Source organism: Saccopteryx bilineata, chromosome 9 (genome assembly GCF_036850765.1).
Source record: "Saccopteryx bilineata isolate mSacBil1 chromosome 9, mSacBil1_pri_phased_curated, whole genome shotgun sequence".
In the NCBI taxonomy this organism is placed as follows: domain Eukaryota; kingdom Metazoa; phylum Chordata; class Mammalia; order Chiroptera; family Emballonuridae; genus Saccopteryx; species Saccopteryx bilineata.
The window spans coordinates 1,628,940-1,653,940 of NC_089498.1; the positions used below are offsets into that span (position 1 = coordinate 1,628,940).

The following is a 25,001-nucleotide window of genomic DNA, read 5'->3' on the forward strand; positions in this document are numbered from 1 at the left end:
TGCGTGTGTGTGTGCGTGTATGCGCGTGTGTGCGTGTGTGCGTGTGTGTGTGCGCGTGTGTGTGTGCGTGTGCGCGCGTGTGTGCGTGTGTGCGCGCGTGTGTGCGTGCGTGTGTGTATGTGCGTGTGTGTGTATGCACGTGTGTGTGTGCGCGTGTGTGTGTGCGTGTGCGCGCGTGTGTGCGCGTGTGTGTGTGCGTGTGCGCGCGTGTGTGTGCGTGTGTGTGCGTGTATGCGCGTGTGTGTGCGTGCGTGTGTGTATGTGCGTGTGTGTGTATGCACGTGTGTGTGTGCGCGTGTGTGTGTGCGTGTGTGCGCGTGTGTGTGTGCGTGTGTGTGAGTGAGACTGGTCTATGGGTGGGGCTGGTCAACTCCGCACACAGCGACATCAGGCTCCAAGGACCGGCGGCCATGTCTGGGTGCACAAACGGATATTTTCGTAGCGAGTAGCTGTGCTGGGGCCCCCGGCCTCCGCGGTGACAGTACCCACCATCTCCCCAGACAGGGCGCAGCTGCGTGGCCGGCACCGTGATTTGACCACCGTGATGTGTCTTTGAGATAAAGTGACCACACAAGCAATAAGCACCTCTCCAGCTTGAGATCTGTATTTGAGAACAGCTGAGTTTCATCATAGAAACCTCCCCTGTCCCCGGCACGTGTCATGAGGACGTGGGCATGAAGACTGTCCCTCTCTTTTCCTCGGCACAGCCACCTCCTTGAGGCTGCGCCCCCAACTACAGAGGAGCCCCCCCGTCCCCTTGGGCCAGAGGGCCACCCCCTTGGGGAGGACAGATCTAGGCTGCACATCTGGAGGCAGATCCAATCCAACAGATGATACTTGTGGTTACCCCAAGTCTCAACCCAAACAGGTGGGGCTTGTCATAATCGTGGGGGGGTCCCAGGAAACCGAACTGCCAGCCCCCTCCAAGGAGCTGTGAAGAGAGCCAGTTCCTTGCAGAGCCCTGAGTCCACTCGGCCCCACCCAGCGGGCAGGATGCTCCCAAGACCGTGTGGGGGTGAGCGGGCATCTGAGGAGGTTGGGCCGCAGGCTGGGGGCGGGGAGCAGGCTGGGGGGCCGTTGAAATGAAAGAGGGGCTGGGAGTCTGCTCACAGACTGAGACCAGCAGGCTCCTTCTTAGCCTGAGAGGTTTCCCCGGGGAGGCCCTCAGGACCGCGCCCTGTTTGGGAGCAGGACCACACAGAGACCGGCCAGTGGGCGGGGAGCGCGGAGAGAAGAGAGAGCCACAGAGACCTGGGTCAGGGGCTCCGCCGGAATGGGGGGTCGGCACCCCGCAGTGCACCCCTCTCCCCAAGGCCCGGCCACTCACACTGCTCTGGAGCCCTGAGCCCCACCCCCACCCAGCGGGCAAGGCTGGTGCCCTGGGGTCAGCAAGGGTCCCCGGTGTGCAGAGAGCCTGTGACAGGTGACCAGCGCCCGGGACCACCTTTACAACTCCTGAGCAGAGATGCCACCAAGAGAGCCCTCTCCTCCCGCCCACCCACGTCTCAGGAGGGGGACGCTGGTCCAGAGGGGTCCTGAGGGGGCCCCGGTCTACTCAGAGGGGTCGCTGGGGCCCCTCCTTGACGTTGCAAATGGAGCTTCTTAAACCAAGCGCGCTCACAGAGGAGCCGGGCCTCCGTGGAACCCAAGGGCGGGGGCCAGTCCCGGGGAGCCACCAGGGGAAGGAGGGTGAGACGGCAGGGGCGGGCACAGGTGAATTCTGCCTGGCACAGCACCCACTCTCTGGGGCAGCCTGCACGCTCTGGGTCCCCGTGCCCCACCACAGGGCAAAGGAGCAGTCGGGGTCTAGACGCATGAAGTCATGTAACCCAGGGAGATGCTCCTGTGCCATCCAGCTCTCCCCACCTGCCTGAGCTGCCCTCTCCCAAGATCACGAGGTCCTTGACCCACGTGCACGCTTGTGAACTGGTACCTGGGGCATCCTGGAAAGATGGTAGAGATGCAGTGAGTCCCCCCAGCAAGCAGCCCCCAGAACAGCAGCAACCCCAGGCGGGGGCAGCGAGCAGAAGGGGCATGGGGGGGGGCGGGTGTCATCGAACGAATTAACATAACGACTCACAAACGGGACTGCTGTCTCACCGCGTTTTTATTGGCAACACCAAGGTAAGTTATGAAGCATTTTAGTAACTGTTTTACATTCCATTCGTAAGTGACCTAACTTGTAACTCAGCACACAGCACACTTAAAAGATACAGTTTGACACTTGTTCAGAAAGCGACAATTATTACAACGGACATGCCTTCGTTACCAGGAACACATTCACGTACCTCCTATCCCCAGCACCCTCCCTCGGTGCCAAAGCCCCCACCACCCGGCCCACGCCTGCAGGTATTTGCTTCGGCCACACCCATGCATACCCGCTGCGGACAGGAAGTCAAGGTGCCGTCCCTGGAGCCCGACCTTCGACCGTTCCTGGTTCCTGTGACCACCCAACAATGTTACACTAGCAATGTTACTGCTTAAAGACTAGGGAGGAGGGGATGACTGCACTGTTCGGAATTCTTCTAAAGTGTTACAAAGCACGGGGCACTCAGACACGGGACCACATTGGGGCCACCCAGAGAGGCTGCCAGGGGCTGGCATCGCCGGACCTCCCCACACAACTCCCTCCCCGCTCCCGGGTGGGCTTTTCACCGGCGTTGGTCCCTCGGGAGGCCCGGTTGGGCGGGAGCTCTCTCCCGTGTGCGTCACCCGCCCCGACAGCCCGTGACCAACAAGGGAACAGATGGGGCAGCGTCTCTGGGGTCCCTGCTTCTTCACTGCCCACTCTGTAGGTGGTGGGCCGGTGTGTCCACATACCTATGCAACCGCAATTATCTATTCAACACGCACACGTGTACGTGTCTTCTCTTGACTTTACACCAGTATCGGGCTTGCGAGAGCCACCGACGGAGGAGCAGGGGCACACGGGGGCAAGTCCAGCTAGACCGACTAGGACGGGGTGTCACTTACCTGCAAGAAAATGCGCAGATTCATTAAACGAGCCAGAAACCATGTGGGCGAGACTAGAGATCTGAGAGCCAGGGCAGGCCCCGCCCCACTTGTTTAAGGGAATGAGGACAGTGACGCTATCTTGACAAAGTCGCCCCCCACCCCGTCGCTGGCGACAGCAAGAACAGGGTGTGTGATTAGAGCGGGCTGGCAATTAGGCAGAGAGGTGCTGTTGATCATTGCTTAGTAAGAGGAGATAATTACTACTCATTTGAAACCTGGGCTTTGCACACAACATCTGAATATAAAAGGACAGGCCAGCTCCCTGCAGCCGCCGGCTGCCGCCTGGGTCTGGGTGGCTGTGGGTGCTCACCGGCCCTGTCGGTTCAGCCCCAACAACAGGAAGCTCAGCTCGGGACACCGGCCCCGGCTCCTGACAGTGATGGGGTCGCCCTGCTGCGGCTCGTGGAGAGGTGGCCGGGCTGCGGGCGAGGGGTGCCTCTGCCCAGGGATGCGGCCGTCGGTTCTGACAACCCCCAGCCTTCTCTCCCGCCTCACAGTCTGAAGTCATGACCAGGGAGAAGTGTGTGTGTGTCAGTGTGTGTGAGCGGGAGTGTGAGTGAGCATGTGCATGTGTCAGAATGTCAGGGTGTGTGAGTGCATGTGCATGCATGTATGTGTGTGTATGTGCAAGCATGAGTATGTGTGTGCACACGTGTGAGTATGTGAGTACCCGATGCATGTGCATGTGTACTGAACCAAAGAGCCCTGCTGCCCCCGGGCTTGGTCATCTTGTCCAAAGAGGACATGGACACCGCGGCCAAAAGGGAAGCCAGTGGCCTTCCCTCCGCGCCGGAGGCTCTGTGGGTTCAGGCAGCAGCCTCTGGAGCCAAAGCCACGCTGCCAAGCGAAGGAACACGAACGAGGCCACATGTCACCAGGGTCTGCCGACGTGCAGACACCATCCCCTTGTCTGCTCTGCAGGGAGGGGTGACCCTCTGGCAGACACAAGGGCAGTCACACCCCAGCTCTGCAGTGTGAACGACACCACGCCCTCGACACGCCCACTCAGTTAAAAGGGAGGGCCAGGGAGGAGGAGGAGAGGGGACTGGGAGAGGCCTGTCTTCAGGGGCCACCCTCAGTCCACACTCTGCATGGTGTCAGGTTGGGCAGAGCCGACCCAGGCTGCTGGCTTCTGTCGGGGACCCTGGGGACAAACCCTATGCTCTGTCCCACCGTCAGGCAGCCAGCAGGGCAGAGCAGGGCAGGCAGGATGGGGCAGTGGTCTGCACTAACTTACGGGATCTGTCCTTGGCCTCCGGGACAAGCCAAACGCCCCCCCCCCCCCCCCCCCCCCCGCTGGGATCCGGCATCAGGGCCTGGACACAGTCACTGGGCACGAGCTGATCAGGGATATCGGCGGCCCACTTGGGGACGACTGTGTCACACAAAGAGCGTGACAGGAAAGTGGGCTTCACCCCCCCCCCGGGCAGCCTATCCAGAGAGGCCTCGGCTTGCCCAGAGTAGGATGCGGAGGGTGGGGGCCCGCCAGCTGGAAGACAAGTCTGGCTCCCGAGATGGGCCATGGCCACGCTCCTGGCCGCCTCCCACCTGGAGGACTCAGACCCTGTGTCTCTCTGCCCTCACCCCTTCCCTGACACCACGCTCCTGGCCGCCCCCCACCTGGAGGACTCAGACCCTGTGTCTCTCTGCCCTCACCCTTCCCTGAGACCACGCTCCTGGCCGCCCCCCACCTGGAGGACTCAGACCCTGTGTCTCTCTGCCCGCACCCTTCCCTGAGACCACGCTCCTGGCCGCCCCCCACCTGGAGGACTCAGACCCTGTGTCTCTCTGCCCTCACCCCTTCCCTGAGACCACGCTCCTGGCCGCCTCCCACCTGGAGGACTCAGACCCTGTGTCTCTCTGCCCTCACCCTTCCCTGAGACCACGCTCCTGGGCGCCCCCCACCTGGAGGACTCAGACCCTGTGTCTCTCTGCCTGCACCCTTTCCCTGAGACCACGCTCCTGGGCCGCCTCCCACCTGGAGGACTCAGACGCTGTGTCTCTCTGCCCTCACCCTTCCCTGAGACCACGCTCCTGGGCGCCCCCCACCTGGAGGACTCAGACGCTGTGTCTCTCTGCCCGCACCCCTTCCCTGAGACCACACTCCTGGCCGCCCCCCACCTGGAGGACTCAGACGCTGCGTCTCTCTGCCCTCACCTCTTCCCTGAGACCACGGTCCTGGGCGCCCCCCACCTGGAGGACTCAGACGCTGCGTCTCTCTGCCCTCACCTCTTCCCTGAGACCACGCTCCTGGACCACCTCCCACCTGGAGGACTCAGACCCTGTGTCTCTCTGCCTGCACCCCTTCCCTGAGACCACGCTCCTGGACCACCTCCCACCTGGAGGACTCAGACCCTGTGTCTCTCTGCCCTCACCCCTTCCCTGAGACCACGCTCCTGGCCGCCTCCCACCTGGAGGACTCAGACCCTGTGTCTCTCTGCCCTCACCCCTTCCCTGAGACCACGCTCCTGGCCGCCCCCCACCTGGAGGACTCAGACCCTGTGTCTCTCTGCCCGCACCCCTTCCCTGAGACCACGCTCCTGGCCGCCCCCCACCTGGAGGACTCAGACCCTGTGTCTCTCTGCCCGCACCCCTTCCCTGAGACCACGCTCCTGGCCGCCCCCCACCTGGAGGACTCAGACCCTGTGTCTCTCTGCCCGCACCCCTTCCCTGAGACCACGCTCCTGGCCGCCCCCCACCTGGAGGACTCAGACCCTGTGTCTCTCTGCCCGCACCCCTTCCCTGAGACCACGCTCCTGGACCACCTCCCACCTGGAGGACTCAGACCCTGTGTCTCTCTGCCCTCACCCCTTCCCTGAGACCACGCTCCTGGCCGCCCCCCACCTGGAGGACTCAGACCCTGTGTCTCTCTGCCCTCACCCCTTCCCTGAGACCACGCTCCTGGCCGCCTCCCACCTGGAGGACTCAGACCCTGTGTCTCTCTGCCCTCACCCCTTCCCTGAGACCACGCTCCTGGCCGCCCCCCACCTGGAGGACTCAGACCCTGTGTCTCTCTGCCCGCACCCCTTCCCTGAGACCACGCTCCTGGCCGCCCCCCACCTGGAGGACTCAGACCCTGTGTCTCTCTGCCCGCACCCCTTCCCTGAGACCACGCTCCTGGCCGCCCCCCACCTGGAGGACTCAGACCCTGTGTCTCTCTGCCCGCACCCCTTCCCTGAGACCACGCTCCTGGCCGCCCCCCACCTGGAGGACTCAGACCCTGTGTCTCTCTGCCCGCACCCCTTCCCTGAGACCACGCTCCTGGACCACCTCCCACCTGGAGGACTCAGACCCTGTGTCTCTCTGCCCTCACCCCTTCCCTGAGACCACGCTCCTGGCCGCCCCCCACCTGGAGGACTCAGACCCTGTGTCTCTCTGCCCGCACCCCTTCCCTGAGACCACGCTCCTGGCCGCCCCCCACCTGGAGGACTCAGACCCTGTGTCTCTCTGCCCGCACCCCTTCCCTGAGACCACGCTCCTGGCCGCCCCCCACCTGGAGGACTCAGACCCTGTGTCTCTCTGCCCGCACCCCTTCCCTGAGACCACGCTCCTGGCCGCCCCCCACCTGGAGGACTCAGACCCTGTGTCTCTCTGCCCGCACCCCTTCCCTGAGACCACGCTCCTGGACCACCTCCCACCTGGAGGACTCAGACCCTGTGTCTCTCTGCCCTCACCCCTTCCCTGAGACCACGCTCCTGGACCACCTCCCACCTGGAGGACTCAGACCCTGTGTCTCTCTGCCCTCACCCCTTCCCTGAGACCACGCTCCTGGCCGCCCCCCACCTGGAGGACTCAGACCCTGTGTCTCTCTGCCCGCACCCCTTCCCTGAGACCACGCTCCTGGACCACCTCCCACCTGGAGGACTCAGACCCTGTGTCTCTCTGCCCTCACCCCTTCCCTGAGACCACACTCCTGGCCGCCCCCCACCTGGAGGACTCAGACCCTGTGTCTCTCTGCCCGCACCCCTTCCCTGAGACCACGCTCCTGGACCACCTCCCACCTGGAGGACTCAGACCCTGTGTCTCTCTGCCCTCACCCCTTCCCTGAGACCACACTCCTGGCCGCCCCCCACCTGGAGGACTCAGACCCTGTGTCTCTCTGCCCTCACCCCTTCCCTGAGACCACACTCCTGGCCGCCCCCCACCTGGAGGACTCAGACGCTGTGTCTCTCTGCCCGCACCCTTCCCTGAGATCACGCTCCTGGGCTGCCCCCTACCTGGAGGACTCAGACCCTGTGTCTCTCTGCCTGCACCCTTTCCCTGAGACCACGCTCCTGGCCGCCCCCCACCTGGAGGACTCAGACGCTGTGTCTCTCTGCCCGCACCCCTTCCCTGAGACCACGCTCCTGGCCGCCCCCCACCTGGAGGACTCAGACCCTGTGTCTCTCTGCCCTCACCCCTTCCCTGAGACCACGCTCCTGGCCACCTCCCACCTGGAGGACTCAGACCCTGTGTCTCTCTGCCCGCACCCCTTCCCTGAGACCACGCTCCTGGCCGCCCCCCACCTGGAGGACTCAGACCCTGTGTCTCTCTGCCCTCACCCCTTCCCTGAGACCACGCTCCTGGACCACCTCCCACCTGGAGGACTCAGACCCTGTGTCTCTCTGCCTGCACCCTTTCCCTGAGACCACGCTCCTGGCCGCCTCCCACCTGGAGGACTCAGACCCTGTGTCTCTCTGCCTGCACCCTTTCCCTGAGACCACGCTCCTGGCCGCCCCCCACCTGGAGGACTCAGACGCTGCGTCTCTCTGCCCTCACCCTTCCCTGAGACCATGCTCCTGGCCGCCCCCCACCTGGAGGACTCAGACGCTGCGTCTCTCTGCCCTCACCCTTCCCTGAGACCATGCTCCTGGCCGCCCCCCACCTGGAGGACTCAGACGCTGCGTCTCTCTGCCCTCACCCTTCCCTGAGACCACGCTCCTGGCCGCCTCCCTTCCTCAGGGCCACACCCTGGAACCGAGGCTCGGCCACAAGACCACAGACGTGCCAGCTGCCCCGAGCGGCATGCCCCCCACCGCGTGAGCTCCACAGATACAAGCTGTGCTCACGGCCTTCACGCGCCCTGGCTACTGTGCCCCTGGGAATCACTAAGGGACCACAGACCTCAGCCATCGCTGGTCAGGCACAGAGGAGGGGACTAACCCCCTGCCCTGGAGAGCGCGCCTTCTGCCCAGGGCAGAAACGGGTGGAAACTAAATGGGGTGGCCCCTCGATGGGCTCTCATCACAGAGTCACCAGAGCTAACTGCCGCAGTTCAAGGAGTAGTTGTCACTGTGCTGGCGCGGCCGGCCGCCAACGGAGGTCACAGGCATCCCTGGGACGCCAACGCACAGTAAGGTTCATGCTTCTCAGCACTGAGGGGACAACCGCTACCGGTGGACATCTGGACATGGCATCCTCGTGTACATGGTCCCCGCCACTCTCAGGATCAACCCCACAGGGAGGCAGCCGACACTCGCTGTCTGTCCCCCTCCCAGTCTGCCCACCGGAGAGGAGCCCGAGCTCTCACTGGGCAGCCGACACTCGCTGTCTGTCCCCCTCCCAGTCTGCCCACCGGGGAGGAGCCCGAGCTCTCACTGGGCAGCCGACACTCGCTGTCTGTCCCCCTCCCAGTCTGCCCACCGGGGAGGAGCCCGAGCTCTCACTGGGCAGGTGCGACCCAGAGCCAAGCAGACCCCCTCCTTTCCGTCTGCTGCCCGGATGGGGCGGCTCTAGAACCGGTGGTGGGAATCGGCCAGTCCGCACGGGTTCAGCAGAACCGATACCTGTTTTGTTGAGCTTGGTGAGCCGGTGGTTAAAATGGCACCTGTCATCAGGGTCCTCCCTAAGGTGGGCGCCTGGGCAGCCGCCCCATGTGGCAATCACACACTGACCTTCCTCACTCTTTTGTAACGTCCATCTGCACAACAGCGGGTCCTGAGCACCCGCAGTCGTGGTCATTCCGTCCAGAGGGGAAAGAAATTGCAAGCGAGAAAGCCATTTCAAGAAGCAACGTGGAACTATCTTAAATGAGTTTTGTTGTTTTTTTGTCAGGTATTATTTAATATTTTTTCATGAATATTTTAGAACTCTGATAACAATCTAGCTTTGTGTACCTCTTTTATTGTTCTTATTTAAGCATTAAATGCTTGAAATAATAAAGTACCTTTTGGTATTTCGTTCTTTTATACTTAAAATGGTCGTTAGGGCAGAGAGCCGGTTGTTAGATTATCTGACTCCCTCCACAGCCGGGAGTCACTCCGCGTCAGGGTGGGTGCCGCCCTGGGGTCTCGCTGCTCAGGCGGAGACAGGGCCTCGTGGGGTCGGGCACTCAGAGTCTTGTCCTCTAAGTACCTGTCGCACCTCTGGCCTTGCCATTCAACAGCCCGGGAGGGGCCCCTGAGGCTGCCCGGCGGGGGGGCAGTGTTGGCGTTCACAGCGACACAGGCTCTTGACACCAGAGCAGGGGTTGCGACCCCGCGGCCCATTCCGGAACCCAGCCCGCTGGCTCGCTCGTGTCCGATGGCCACCGTGGTACGGCCGGGCTCCCGGGGACCGCAGGCCGCAGGGGGCGGCTCTCTGGCCTCTGAAGAAAAGAGGAGCCAGCTCCGCGCTGGGCGGAGGCGGGTCAGACGGTGGGCGTTTTCAGACTGCCCGTGCTGAGAGCGCACGGGCGGCGGGAGTGTGGAGGATGGAGGTCACACGCTAGGGGAGCTGAGCATGGCTGTCCGGGCTCACGTCATCACGTGTTTTAGAACACGTGAGGCAGGAGTGTCAACGGACCCGACCTCATTTACTCATTTATCTCTTTGGCAAGGGGATCCCGGCTGTCCCCTCACTGTGACGGAACCCTGTGTCTCAGTCTCAGCCCCACTGTGGGTCAGACAAGCCAGTCCCCCGTGACCTGTGACCTGAGAGGACACTGTGGATGTGGGGCTGCTGTTGTGAGGGACCCCGACTCTCTCTTGCTTCTTCCCACGCCTGGGGCAGGGCAGGGCGGGGCAGGGCAGGGTCACGTGGTCCGGGACACACGGGCTCGTGCCCGTGACAGGCATGTTGACGGGCTCTCCGGGCGTGGCCTGGCTTTCCTGCCTGCTGGAGGCTGCAGACAGCAAGGGGCCTGCCCTCCACACGACCTGAACCTCCACTGCCCTGCCCTCCACACGACCTGAACCTCCACTGCCCTGCCCTCCACACGACCTGAACCTCCACTGCCCTGCCCTCCACACGACCTGAACGCCTGCCCATCAGCTCGGGCCCTGGGCTCCACAGAGGACTCAGGGCAACTCTGCTCACCAGACTCAGCTCATGTCGGCCCAGCCACCGGCCTCGGGCTCACAGGGCATGCAGGAAGGGCGGTCTGCATGCTCTCCACGTCCACAGCGCTGCGAGCCTGCACGCGGCCAGCCCCCAGAGCCGTGCGGACCGGCCTGTGCCCTCAGCATGCGCTCGGGTCTCCAGGCCACTGGCTGGCCCAACCATTCATCAGATTTCTCCGACTGGACAAGGGGTGTATCTGGTCACACTGCTGACCGTTCTGTCCCCTGGGGGAAGAGCTTGTAAAAACTAACGCCCCGGCTCTCCACATGCTAACAGGTCGATAGGCCTCTCTCCTCCGCGAGCCCTGCACCACAGTGAGCCACGCGCCATCTAGGAACGGGCAGAGCACGCTGGCCAGGGGCCGGGCCCCTGACCCCGAGGAAGGTGAGACCTGAGATGTGGAAGTCGGGGAGCAGGCGTGCAGGCCGAGGGAAGCCCCGGGAGCGGCTGATGGCACCAGTGTCAGCCTCCGGCTCAGGGTCGGAAGCCCCCCACCCCCAGCTCTGCGGGGCGTCCGTGTGTTCTGAGCGAGTTGCGTAGCTGGGCTGCGTCCACGAGGACGGAAACAGACAGACCCGTGTCTCTCCTGCAAGCCCGTTTCTCGGGGTCGGAGCGGACACCTGGGTTTACCATCCAGACAGAACCAGAGCCCAGACTCTCCGAGATGGGAAGGAGCTGGCAGCATCCTTGGGTTTGGCACAGACCAGGCCTCGAGCTGGCCGGCCGTTTGGAGCCTGTGCACGCTCCGAGTGGGGTGAGGGGAGGGACCCCTCGTTGGGGATGTTTGATTTCTGTGCCAACATCACGCCTCCCCTTGCAAAGTCAAGCCGACGGGGGCGGGGGTGGGGATGGGGTCAAAGTCTTCAGCTATGGCAAGTGCTGCTCAGGATGTCAGGGACAGAAGGGATGAAAGGGGACACACCCCCAGGGCCCATGCCGCAGCCCTGGGGTCTAAGCTCTCCAGACGTCAGGGGTTCACATGCAGGGCCCCCCCAGCCCCGGGCACCACGGCAGCCAGGAAGGACACAGGGCCAGCTGGGGGGGGGACGAGAATGAGAACAGGGTCAGGCCTGGGGCAGGAGGGGGCGTCCCCATCCCACCCCAGGAGACATGTGGGCAACGAGGGGGCGCGCGGGAGGTGACGAGCCACAGAACCTGCCCTCTGACAGCAGGCGGCTGAGGGCAGGTGAGAGCTGGCATCTCCCCCGGGAGGCCCGGACCCTCGCCTGGGGGGGCCACCGGGATGCCCTAAGCCTGGGGAGCCGGAGGTCTTGCTCCCCTTCTGGAGAGAGGACACAGCTTCTTCCCAGGCTCGGCTGCCCAGGGGCCTAACGGCTGACAGAGCAAAGGTCCTACACACTCCTGGGAACGGAGAGGGGGAGTTGTGAGCCGTGGTCTGGGCAGTGCCCAGGGCACCACTGAGAGACAGCGCGGGCTCCCCACACGCCCCCCACCCTCGCCTGGTGCCTGGACACCATTGGGCAGTGCCCTCCCAGGCAGGCGGCTTCCCTGGGCCCTGGTTGGACGGTGGGAAAACTCATGGCGTAATGTGAGCTCATTTAAAAAATAATGAACGGCTAGTGTGCCAGGGCTTGATCTCTCTGAAGAACCCCTTCCTGGCAGGAACTAGGGTCCTACGCAGGTAATTTGAAAGGACTGAAAATAGACTTTTAGACAAAATCTCCAAACAACAACCATGAAAAATGAAGACACCCCAATCACAAACTGAAAACAGCAACGAAAAAAAAAAATCGAAACGTTCCTCCCCCAGAAGGAAAGGGGAAAAAAATTGGACGGACATAAAACCCTTTTCTGCTTCTTTTAAATATTGTTTTCCCAGCTTCAAAAGTAACGAATTGAGTGGCTAAAAATAGAGCTAGGGTGCGGGTAATGGGGCCAGCGAACCGCACAGCGATAGGAGCTGTCAATATTTTTTGCAGCTGTCAGAAATCCATTTAGTAATTTCTGACAATTCAAAAAATATTTCTAACTGCTTGATCCAGTTCCTGGGGAATTAGGGGGGGGGGGAGAAATATATCAGTTTAAATCATGAGCCGAGTCCAGCTCCTGAATCCCATGGTGCGTGTAAGGAATGTCAGGGTTCAGAGGTTAAAAAATACTCCTCCCTTCCTCCCTTCCTCCCTTCCTCCCTTCCTCCCTTCCTCCCTCCCTCCCTCCCTCCCTCCCTCCCTCCCTCTCTCCCTTCCTCCCCCCTCTCCCCCTTTCTCAACACAGGAAGTCAGTCACAGAAGCCCATTCGCAGACAGCCGGCCGAGGACCCCACTGTCCCTGGTCCCTGGCGAGGCTCCTTGGGGCTGAGACTCTGTCGGGAGAGAGCCTTCCCAGGGGGACTGCTGAGAGGCGAGAGAAGAACTCCGACCCGCGTGCCCACCTCCCGTGCCTCTGACCCCATCCTAGGCCTCACGTGTACTGTTCCTCTCTTAAGATCTGGCATTACGTGGGGCAACTGTATTCTCCAAGGAGGTCAAGAAGGACTGGCCAAGCAGGTGGGCAGGGCTCCGACACACACACACAGAGGCTCACAGCACTGGCAACCAGGGATGCAGGGTGCACGCCTCTCGGCAGAGCAGCAGACAGGGGGGGCGGGGGGGTGGAGAGATGCACAGAAAGCAGCAACGGGACAGAGGGCCAGAGGCACGGTCACCGCCGTTGGTATGTCTCAAGGATGAGTCGCCCACAGCCCACAGCCCACAGCCGCCTCCCTGATTGGGGTGGGGGCCCCCGGACTCCCGGCTTGTGGTTAGTGTGACAGGCGCTTGGTACCCTCTCAGCCGCCTCAGGAAAGTTCCAGAAAGCAGATCTGCTTAGCAGAGCAGCAAGCAAAGTCTTTAGGCAGCATCTTAGGCGTATGTTAAAGATACTGAAAAGTTTGCAAGTTACCCTGTCTCTTTTCCCCGTGTGTGTGCGTGTGTGTGTGCGCATGTGTGTGTGCGCATGTGTGTGTGTGTGTGTAAGTGTGTTCTCCCCCTCCCTTTGAGATCAGAATTAAAACAGAGGGGCCGTTCTCCCTGTGAGACACGCCCCCCGTCCCAGGCTGGGGGTCCCGGCCCCCCGGTCCCTGCAGGGCAGCCCGGAGCCCTGCAGGGTGAGGCTCTGGCTCCGCACGAGGCCGACTCCCAGGACGGTCTGTGTTGTGTCGGTCGCACTGCTGGGGCCTCTTTTACGTTCAGTTCAAATCTGCTAATGAGCGTGTCTATCCCATTTTGTTTTGTTGGGGTTTTTTTTTTCTCTTAAAGCAAAATGCACGCGTCGGCACGGATGTTTTGGGGAATGAACTCAAGGAAGAGGACGCTGGAACTTACCACACAAGTCTGGCCTCTTCACACACCCGGGACTGGCTGTGCCGGCAAGTCCGTTGAAGGCCGCTGAGCCGTCGGCACTGTAGGCCCTGAGGACCGACAGCACGTTCACCGACTTCTCCAGGCCCGGGGGCCCCCGCTCCGGCCTGGGGGGCAGGCCCGCCGCAGGGTCCTGGGCGGGAAGAAGGCCCGGGCTGTGCCAGGGCTTCTCGGGCGCCTGGGGCAGAGGCGACACGAGTCCCGGGACGGGCTGGGGCGGGGGGCCCGCGGACAGCAGGCTGTCCCCGCCGTCGCTGCTGCCGTCCCTGCTGGGGGCGGGCGGCTTCCGCGTCACCTCGGGCTCGGCCTCGATGTCCTCCTCCTCGTCGTCCCCCTTGGCGGAGTCCATGTCCTCCGAGGAGGCGACGTCTGAGAGGTCGTCAGGCGCGTTCTTGTCTGCGGTGTCGGGGATCAGGATGGGGGCGTCGTCTTCCGGGTGGGTCTTCCCGTCAGGCCCCTTGTTGGGGCCGGAACTGGGGGCTCCCCCCGAGCCCACTGCGCCCGGGTAGACACCAAACTGCTTGTAGAAGCCTGACGGGAAGTTACAGAACGCGGGGTCCACGTGGCCAGGCCACGGGCCGCTCTTCTGTTCCCCCAGAGCCTCTTTGGCCGGTCCCTGGGCTGTCTTCTCTGGGGCGGAGTCCAGCGGCCCCATCAAGCCGGCTAGGGTCATCTCCTTGTTCGACTGCACCGAGGGCAACAGGGCCACCTTGCTGGCCTCCCGGACGTGCTCCTTGCAGTGGACGGTCATCCCCGCGGCGTGGTCTGTGCGTTTCGCTTTGCCCAAGTGGCTGGCCTGCAGGTGCAAGGCCATGAGCTCCATGGACGAGGTCGTGAAGGCGCAGAAGAGGCAGCCGTGCCATGCCACGCTGTCCTGCACTGTCACCTGGGAGCCTGGCAGGGGGGCGGCCTCCGGCCGCACGGACAGGTCCAGGGGCTCGTACTGGGACTTCTCCGACCTCCTCGGGGCCACCCTGCCCCCGCCCTTGTCCTCGCCACCCTCGGCCCCATGGGCTCTGGCGGAGGGGGGGTCCTTCACGTCCTTCTCCTTCTTCAGGGAGGTGAGCACGAAGCTGTCCATGAACGCTTGCAGAGACCCTTGGAAACTCACACCATTGCTCACGATGCTCTGGTAGGCTCTTCCGACTTCGGAGAAGTGGGCACTCTTGGAAGGCAGATCGGTGCCCTTCAGAGCGTCCGAAGGGGCCTCGGAAGAGAGGCCGGCGGCGGCCTGGCTGGGGTGGTCCCCGGACGAGAGCGCTCCCAACGTCCACGGCTGCGAGGCAGACCCACCTCGGAAGTCCACCCCGGGGAGGCCCTTGAAGGCGCCCCTCAGGACGTCCGGCCTGATGAACAGGGCCGCCTTGCTGGACAGCTCGTCCCGGTGATCCTGGCTGGGCGGCTGGCCAGACAGGGGCCCGGCCCCGTTCTGCCGCTCCCGGTGGTGACGTTCTAAATGGTACTTCAAGGAGGCAGACTGGGTGCCAGCGTAGTCACAGTGGGGACACTTGTAGGGCTTCTCACCTGCAAGGTTTTTGGTACAGGAGAGAGAGAGAGAGAAAATAAAGTGTTTATCTCACTTTGTGTGGCAAACGAGGCTAGAAGGATCAACACTTGTTCTTGGAGACAAAGCAGCCCCCACTTAGTAAATAGCCAGAGAACAACTGCTCTTCGAACAGAAGAAGGATTCGTGCTCTTGCGCCTTCCTAACGATCCCACACCGGGTGGGGCTGTTCAGGAATGACATACTATCCACACGCAATTAGCTATCTTTTTCTTTATCTCACATGCGAAAACGGCTGTAAGATTTAAAAGCTATGATTATGAAAATTAAGCATCAAAATAATTTCAACCGCGGCAATCATTAAAAGTAGAAGTTTTTTTTAAAAAAGGCCAAGTAATGTAACAAATGGCTGGTTGCAATACTTTGTATATACAATGGCTCTAAAATTTGTTTAAATTATACACGTGGAAACCATTTTTAAACCTAAAAATTTTATGGCCCTGTTACGCAAGACTGAAATGAATGATTTAAGCCTCGCTCTGCAGTAAATCATGGATATAATTAGCAAATGGCATGTAGCACGAGTAATTTATCATTATTTGGAGGGCACCACTCCAGACGGGCTCGGATAGCTGCAGACCCACTGCATTGTTTCCAAATAAAGAACTATAAATACCGAGTCTATAAAATATTAATACCATTACAGCGCGTTGTGGATTGCGGCACGTAAGAAGACAGAGCGTGGAGATTAAAAAAAAAAAAAGCGGTCAATAAAACTTAAAAAAAGAAAATGAGTAATAAAAGGGTGCAAAAGATATTTAGTTTCTGTGTTTGAAATTAACATTATCTACTGGTCTTTGTAGCGCCTTAAATTTGTACTAATGGCCAACCTAATGCTCCAGTAGTAAAATGTGTAATTTACCTGTAACAAGCACTTTCCAGAGAATAAAAATAGCTTTAAGGGCAGTGTTTTAAAACAGAGAAGATTGTTTTGGTGAGTTAAGTATTTACTTAAATTCACCACCTAACTTTCTACTGTTCTTTCCTCCCCGGAAGAGACGTCAGCCCGGGTGACGTGACTCAGGCCGCACTGGGGGACAGAGAGGACAACAAGGCTGCACACGTGTGGACTTTAACGACCTCGCAGGAATCTGTCGGCCACTCGGGGACCTGGGAGTGGAAACGCTCTCCAGAGCGGAAGATGACCTGTGAGCCGATCACAGTGGCCACGCCCGTCCACTCCCACAGTGATGTCTCTGAGCAAACCCAGGGTCCCCACCCTGCCCTCATCCCCTGTAAAGCTGACAACGAGGTCACCGGTGAATATCGCCCTGAGCCTGGGCTCGGCCGACGCCAGGAGCCCCATCCTGTGAGTGTGAGCGTTTGGGGGTGACGCTGCCGACGGGTGGAGGACTTGGTGACCAGGAGTCCTGCTCCGAGCAGGGAGGCCCAGACTCACTTCAACCACTGCTGTCTGGACATCTCACCAGAAGGAGACCAGGACACCCGGCGTGGACAGTGCTGTGGGTGGGGCTGGCCCGGGAGCTGGTGGCCTGTCGGAGCAGAGGCCACCCCTGAGGCAGCGGGGGCGGGGGAGCCTGGTGAGGAGCTTGGGGTCCAGCTGCTGGGTCAGCGGGCACCTGGGGCCTGGGGTGTGGGGGACGGCCTGCACTGCAGAGATGCACCTGGGGACGATTCAGTGCATCTCAATCATGAATCAAACCGGGTTTGCAGACCACATCCCGGCCTCCACCGTGGCAGCTGCAGGGCAGCTGTGTGCGCTGTGCCCGTGGGCACGAGTGGAGAGAGCGGGCGGCGTGGGTGCATTTCCAAAGGACGTGGTTCACCACCTGGGCTGAGCGTCTCAACCTCCAAGGCACAGTGAGCTCCAGCCCTGGTGCCCGAGGTCGGGGCGGGGGCCAGAGCGGGCGTGTCCCCAGCGTCCCTGCGGTCCTGACGCAGACAGCGGAAAGAGCACACTTCGGAAAACCAAGATGGAATTCTCTGAAGCGTCTTAGAAACCGCCGACTCCTAGGCCCACCCCCACCTGCAGAAATTCTGCCCACTGGCCCAGCATGCAGCCTGGGCACCAGGGTCTCTTCCCAGAGGGCGCGTGGCAGCTCTGAAGCCCAGGGACGCCTGGGCACACACACGTACAAACCCGTACACCAGCAAAGTGCAGAGTCATCGACTCCCGTGGACTGATGGATGAAGGAGAACCTCCAGTCTCCCGCGTCAGGGTGGGAGTGATGACTAAGCAGAGGGAGGCCCACCCTCATGGGCCTCAGAGGAGGCATGTCATGTGGTTATAAATGCAAGTGGTGTTCACACACCACACCTCACACACTATACATCACACATGCACATGCACACGTCACACCATACATCACATACACACACACAAACCATACATCATATACACAGACACACCATACATCACACATGCACACATCATACCATACAGCACACACATGCATGTGCACACACCATAATCACACACACCATACATCACACATGCACTATCACATCACACATCACACACATGCATGTGCACACACCATACAACGCACATGCACACACATGCACACACATCACACCATATATCACCTGCTCACACACACACGCACACACACACACGCACACACGCACACACACGCACACACACGCACACACGCACACACATACACACACGCATACACGCACACACATACACACACGCATACACGCACAGAGACAATGCGTCTCCTCGCTGAACACCCCGCCCTTGGGAAGCGCCGACAGGTCTTGGCCTCGCTGCTCGGGGACACTGTGTTGCTGGGAGGAGCACGTCCGCCCTCACGGCCTGAGTCCCTGGGGTCCGGCCCCGGTGAGACGTGAAGGTTTATGTGGCCACACAGCACACGCAGGTCCCGGAGGGCCATCACCACCCGCCTCTGCCATCCACAGGCCCGGGGCCGAGCTCTCCGCTGTCCACTCCCCAGGTCCCACCCCTGCTCGGTCCCAAAGGCCAGGAAGTAGGGTGACCGCCCCCACTGCCCCCGCACCCCAGGCCAGTACTCCACAGGAGAAGCCACCTGTCAGATTTGTGTTTGAAAAAACTAACAAAGCCCTGATGCTGTTTTATTTTTAGGGTCCTTCATGATTTGAACCACCATCCTGTCCCCCGGCCTGGAAACCCCCCTCACCCTTCCTGCTTCACCTCTGAGGCCCAGGAGGCCTCCGGGAAGGCAGCTTCCCTGCTGTCTGGGGTGGGCACGCCCCCTGCAGAATTCCTAGGGAGGCCCAAGGGCCTCCTCTGCCTCTGGCCACGTCCAGACTCTCTCCCCGAAGGGCTCATTTCAGGGGGCTCAGGATGCCCCTGCTCACACCCAGGCCCACGGAGGGTGGGAGGCGTCTGCAGGCACACTCAGTCACCCTGACGTGTGGTCAAAGGCTGCTCCTGCGTCTGGTCAGCAGACAAACACGTGACCACCTGTGCTGAGGGCTGCTTCTCCATTGGTGCCACCCATCCATCCGGCCACCGCTTCAGCCCGACACATCCTGGCTCTCCCGCCCGGGGCTCCCGCCCAGGAACACGTCTGTCCCCACCCTGGTGGACTCTGCCCGAGACGTGGAAGGGCATTCCCCATGCGGCCCCGTGGCAGCGGCCACCCCAGCTCTGTCCAGTTAAGCGATTGTCTATTTAGGTCATAAATGAGTCCAGACTTACGGGGGGATCACACAGGCTTCCCCAAGCCCCCAGCGGTCACCCCGTGACATCTGGGGTCGCCATCTCTGCATCCGCCTGCTGCAGGCTCCTCATTCGCAGAGGCCTCCAGCGCCGGGCTGATCACGGGCTGTGGGTAGCAGAGGGCTGGCACCCCACAACACCTGTCCCACAAGGCGGCCACCACTCACGTCCAACCATCAGTGGACACAGGGAAGGCTGACTTTCTAGGAAAAGCCACACTTCTAGATCTCGACAGGCAACACCCTGGTTGTTAAATGCTGGCACCTACTTAAACGCTTTCTCAAACACGAGGGGGGCACAGGCCCTACCTGCCGAGGGGGTCTGGACCAGGTGGCCCTTCCGGACCCTGCGTCTGGGAGGAAGGAGGGCCAGAGCCACGCCACCCCCCACCGGAGGACCTGCAGGACACTGATGACCACGGGGAACCTCCCACAGCCTGTTCAGGTTATAAGATGTGGCCCAAACAATGCCTTTCTAGAAAACAAGAGTCTTGCCAGAACGGGTGTCACCAACAGCGACCAGCCTCAGCGAGGTAGACCCAAGACGTCATCGGAACCATCTCATCAGTCAAACCAGCTCCCGCTGACGAGGGGGTAAGAGGTCCCGCCAGCCGCGGGGAAGCACTGGCCGCGCGGACCCCGCCCGTGTGCACGCGGCCGCCGCCCCCCTCGCCCCGCCCTTCACCCCGCCCCTCCACCTCGCGCTGGAGAAGCCGAAGGAACCGGCCGGCCGACCCGCGCAGGCGTCGTGTGCGGCCAGTTCAGAGCCACGTTCCCAACACGACAGGCGTGTCCGTGCAGACCCATCTCCTTCGGAAACCCGTCTACGGAGCTGCTGAGAAGGGCTTCCTGCCTCCGGAGTTCTGTCCTCCTCTCTGTGTGTTTTGCTAACTCTCCGGAAGTGTTTCCGGTTTCACACACACGGAGCCACCGGGATGTGTTTGATTTTTTTATCGCCCCCCCCCCCCCCCCCCCCCGGGTTCACGGTGTCCGCGCGATATTTATTTAGTCCTCCTCCACCTCCTCAGTTAATACCGGGAGAGATAAATACGGCGGGGCCTTTGTGGCGGAGCTCCGGGACATAAATATAAACTGTGTGCTAATTCCCCCCAAAGCATACACACACACACACACACACACACACACACACATCTATGTGTTGTAGACCTGGAGACTTCTCACACAGCTGCTTATTGCTAAACAGTGCCTTGTCCAGAAGGGGACAATCTGTGTCTCTAATTGCTGTCACGGAAGCCGAGATTCATTATGTGACTTTCCCATTAAAATGTGAGCATTAATTTGTATAATGAAATATCGCCCCACTGCAGTGTTCATTAGCCGTGCCCTACTGTATACGGCACATTGTTAGCTACCTAGAAACTGTGGTTAATTTCGCTAATGGATATTTCCCTACTTACTGTTTGGTGGGAAATTTATACCGTAACATTACCTCTTCAACTTTTAAGGAAATTTAAATCCGATCAATTATTCCCCACAAAAGTTTGGGATGTCACGAGGGCGGGAGGGGCACAGCGGGGGGCCCTGGACGGGGACGAGGGGCCTTTTCCTTCATCTCAGGGATGTGGGAAGGGTGACATTTTTCGTTCAAAACAGGAAGAAAGGAAAAAGAAGAGTCCTCTCCCTTTGGGCGAGTGGGTATATGTATAGTGTTTTCCTTCCTCTGTCATCGCTCGGGGTCGCCCCCCACCCTCTGAGAGCGGCACACGCTTGTTCCTTTAGGAGTGGAAATGGCCGCGGCTCCCGTGGGAACCGCTCCTGTGTTGCAGGTTTACTCAGTGTGCCCTCACGGGGCGGGAGGGGGGCACAGCTGGTCACCTCGTCTAGAAGAGGAAGGAGACGCAGCAGGGGTAAGGCTGGTGTGGTCGGGCGCCAGGCCCCTGGGGGGTCACTGCACCAGCACGCGCCACGTCCCAGTGTCGCGCCACGTCCCAGTGTCCCACCCCGCCCACCCCGTGCTGGAGGGGACACCGGGGCCCGGGGGCGGCCTGTCTGCTTTGGGCGGAGGAGGAGGCCGGTGCACTGCGTCCACACACCTTCTGGGCACCTGTCACCTCCTCCCCTCCGTGGGGCGCGTGTGAGCATGCGCTGTTCTAGATGTGTCATCGCGTGGCCCTACCGCGAGCCAGAGCTGCACCGGGGAAAGAAGAACTCACTCCGGTGCAGCAGGGACAGGGACGGGACTCCGGATTCAGCCGACCGGCACGGGGGTCCGTCGCTGATGCTGGGACAGGTCGGGGGACTTCCTGTGTCAGCACCGAGGTGCCACGAGGACAAGGAGTGAATTCACCCCACGTGTGCGCTCAGTGCGGCCGCACAGCTGAGAGTTGGTTGTCAGCACTGTTATCGTTAACTGTCCCCGTTCCCCAGGGCTGAGCTGCTCGGAGATCAGCCGGCTGCCGTCAGACCGTGTAGACACACAGCCTCAGCTGTGAGGGAAGGGACTCCCAGGACTCCCTCGGCCCCCGCTGGGCACACAGCCCTCTGCGGTTTAGGACAGAAGTCCTGTCACATCCAGTCTCCGTGGTCCTATCGGGGCAGAGGAGCCAGGTGACCAGCACGCAGGCGAGAGCTGGGAGGGCACCGTCCGTCCCACTCTGCCACCACGCAGATGCTCCAGGCCCACCGCAGACGAAGGCACCGCTGGCAGCTCTGTGCAGACTCCTTGCCGTCAAAGCTTCCGAAGTCCAGGCTGGGCCCGCGCGGGCAGCGCGGCTAAAGAAGATTCATAACCCCGCTCGCAATGGGAAAGCGGAAATCGAATGGGATTTATTTTTAATGAGTCCCTGAACTTTCCGCCTCTGCGTTCTCACGAGTGAGGTTGCTTATTACATGTCTCCACGGTGGTCATTCCGAGACGGCAGCCTTCTCCTGGGAAGCTGGATGCATGGGTGAGCCACAAACACCCCCAGCCTGGGGCCCCCACAGATCAGGGGCTGAGTGGAGCAACGTGCACCCCGGGACTGACATCAGCACCTCCCCCGTCTGCCTCTCAGCTGACACCTGGACCCTGGACCCCGGGGAGAAACCTGGAGCAGTGACAGTGAGTGAGCACAGCGCTCGCCCACCACGGGGTGACGGGCCAGCCCTCAGGGCGGCCTGGGGACAGCTCCGCCCACCACGGGGTGACAGCCCAGCCCTCAGGGCGGCCCCGGGGACAGCTCCGCCCACCATGGAGTGACAGCCCAGCCCTCAGGGTGGCCCCGGGGACAGCTCCGCCCACCACGGAGTGACAGCACAGCCCTCAGGGCGACCCCGGGGACAGCTCCGCCCACCACAGAGTGATGGCCCAGCCCTCAGGGTGGCCCCGGGGACGGCTCCGCCTGCTGCCTCCGGGGAGGGCAGAGTGTCTGTGATGCTCTTCTGTGACGCTTCATCTTACGAGTCTGCTTAGCTGGGCCCCGCGGTGCCCGGACACCTGGGTAAAGAGGCCGTTTCCGGAATTAATGTTTCAGAGGTAGACCCGGCAAAACCACGGCCCTCCCGGATGTGGGCGGGCTCGTCCAGCCCATGGGAGGCCTGCCCCAAGCAGGACACTGGGCAAGGGGCCTCGCTGTCCCTGTCTCAGAAAGGGGACGTTGCTCTTCTCCTGCCTCTGGACCCAGGCTGAGTCCGTGCCGTCCACTCTCCTGTCTCCAGCGGGCTGATCTCAGGACGTCTCAGCCCCACGACCAGGCGGGCGCTTCCGTGTGATACACTGACACAGACCGTGTCTCTCCGGGGACACCCCACTCCCGCCCCCCACGTCTCCTCACTGAGCCGCACTGACCAGCTCTCGAGCCACAGCCCTTCCTCTGGAAGGCAGATGGCACATGTCCAGCGGCCGGGTCCTAGTCACCCCAAGATAATGTTTCAAACTGGACAAAACAGCAGGCTCCCCAGGGGAGCAGCAGGGGCCAGCTTGGGGCAGCCTCCAGAACCAGAGGGTCCCCAGGGCCTCCCCTCAGCACCGCACGGGCTGGCCAGGGCACAGGGGACTCAGAACCACCTGAGGGACAGCTCCTCACACCTGCCTAACACACAGGTGTGGGCGGAGAGCGGGAACTGAGTCGGGGAGGGAGGAACACGGAGCGTGTCTCCATCTGTCCTCCAATGTCACACAGTCAGGACCTCTCCCGAGGACAGTATGACCGAGACAGGCCACAGCCGGCTCCCGCTCATCCCGACCCATCAACACGTATTGGTTACATAACAAAGTGTGACGCGCTCCTCCGGGTCCGATCTAGGAGAACTTCAAAAGATGGCACTTTGGAAACGTGTATTCTATCTCAGACCGCTGTCCCCGGCCAGGTCACCTCAAGATGCAGACACTAGACAGGGAAGGGGACCCCCCACGGGGGCCCGTGTGAACAGGCTGCTGACAGGGTTGATTGCTCGTGTCACCCAGGCTCTGACCACGCCGTCCTGGCTGCTTGCTGTGCAGACTTTCGGGCACAGAGCACAGTCCGCTGGGTCCACTCACACCTGGAATCACTTTCCACCGTCTTTGTTCTCTGATGGAAAGGAAATTGATCTCTATCTGGTTAACATTCTGCCTTTTAAACACCGCGAATGCGGCCTGGGGACAGGGGCGGGGCGGCGGGGGTGGTGACGTTTCCATGGCGTCTCTCATTTTCTTCCTTATTCTGGGAAGTTTCCAGAAAGCATCTGTCTGCAGCCCAGCCTGGTCGGGAGTTTCAGAAGTTTGTGAAGCAGAAAAAAAACCAACCCAGAAGTTTGGAAAAAAGCCTCTTTCTCAGGAGCTAAAATTTCAAAAAGTGAACCTGGTGGCCAAAATCCGGGGCCAGTGCCCGAGCTCCTAGGGCAGGTCTGCAGCCGGGGGTCCCACAAGCGAGAAGTGGGTGCCACGCACGCTCCCCACGGCTGTGGGCGTTCAGATTGCCTTCCCAACAGGACCACAGGGTCCCAGGAAGCGGCCACCAGCCCCACTGCCCCTGCTCCCTCCGTGCCCCGGCACGGTGTGAGGGTCACCTGAGCAGGGTCACTCACGGAGCCACACCTGTGCTACACCATTCAACCATCCAAACACACGCACCGTGCACCTGCTGCATGAAAGGTGCTCATGCCGGCCCCGGAACAGGAAATCACAGCCGTCCAAACACACGCACCGTGCACCTGCCGCACGTAAGGTGCTCGTGCCGGCCCCGGGACAGGAAATCACAGCCGTCCAAACACACGCACCGTGCACCTGCTGCATGAAAGGTGCTCGTGCCGGCCCCGGGACAGGAAATCACAGCCGTCCAAACACACGCACCGTGCACCTGCCGCACGTAAGGTGCTCGTGCCGGCCCCGGGACAGGAAATCACAGCCGTCCAAACACACGCACCGTGCACCTGCCGCACGTAAGGTGCTCGTGCCGGCCCCGGGACAGGAAATCACAGCCGTCCACAGGACAAGCACTCCTGCCGGGCTCACGCTCTCCCAACCCCCTGAGTGGAACGGGGAAATTTTGGGAAGTGTGAAGTAGATGAGGAAAACAAAACGGGGGTGTGAGGGGTGTTTCAGATGGGGCGTCAGGCCCGGTCTCTTGGACGGGGTCACGGTGACAGCCCAGGAGGGGGGCATTCTGGGTGGCGGTGGCGGTGGGCATGCCGTCCCACTGCGGGAGCACCGGGCTGACAGGAGGAGGCAGGAGGGCTGGGGACAGCCGAGGACGGCCATCAGCAGCGCCAGCCGGCCGGATCCCACAGGTCAGGCGATGGGTGGACCCTGGCTTTGGGAGATCGCTTTTGGCCCTGGGAGGACTCCATGAGACGGATGAGCTTGGGCTGGATGGGCGGGCCTGTGACCACGCTGAGCGAAGCCGCAGCTGCGGGCGCACGGCTGCCCGTCCTTGGGGCTCCCCTCGTGTCAGGGCGACTGGAGGGCGGCAGGGGAGGGTCCAGGTGAGGGGCGTCCCGGCTCTCACCGCAGGCAGTACACGCGGCCCTCATCACTACATATCCTCACAGCCCTGAGCTGTATTGATTCCTTGGGAAACAGACCACAATTATTTTTGAAAATAGATGGCATATTTGTCTATTCTCTGAAGCAGCTCATACTCCAATAGATAAAGTGTCAGGGGGAAAAAAATCAA

At 61.3% G+C, this 25,001-nt stretch overlaps 1 protein-coding gene across 4 annotated transcripts in view; it reads right to left on the reverse strand.

Annotated features, from left to right (window-relative positions):
• The window catches only part of ZNF536 (zinc finger protein 536), a 409,759-nt gene that overhangs the window by 112,822 nt on the left and 271,936 nt on the right, over positions 1-25,001 (reverse strand). For 3 of the 4 annotated variants that reach the window (XM_066243745.1, XM_066243744.1, XM_066243746.1), the window contains exon 5: positions 13,638-15,197. In XM_066243745.1, coding sequence (XP_066099842.1) covers positions 13,638-15,197 — 1,560 coding nt within the window. Of the gene's footprint in view, positions 1-2,100; positions 2,974-13,637; positions 15,198-25,001 lie in introns of those variants that run through there. The other variant, XM_066243747.1, reaches the window with a different exon arrangement.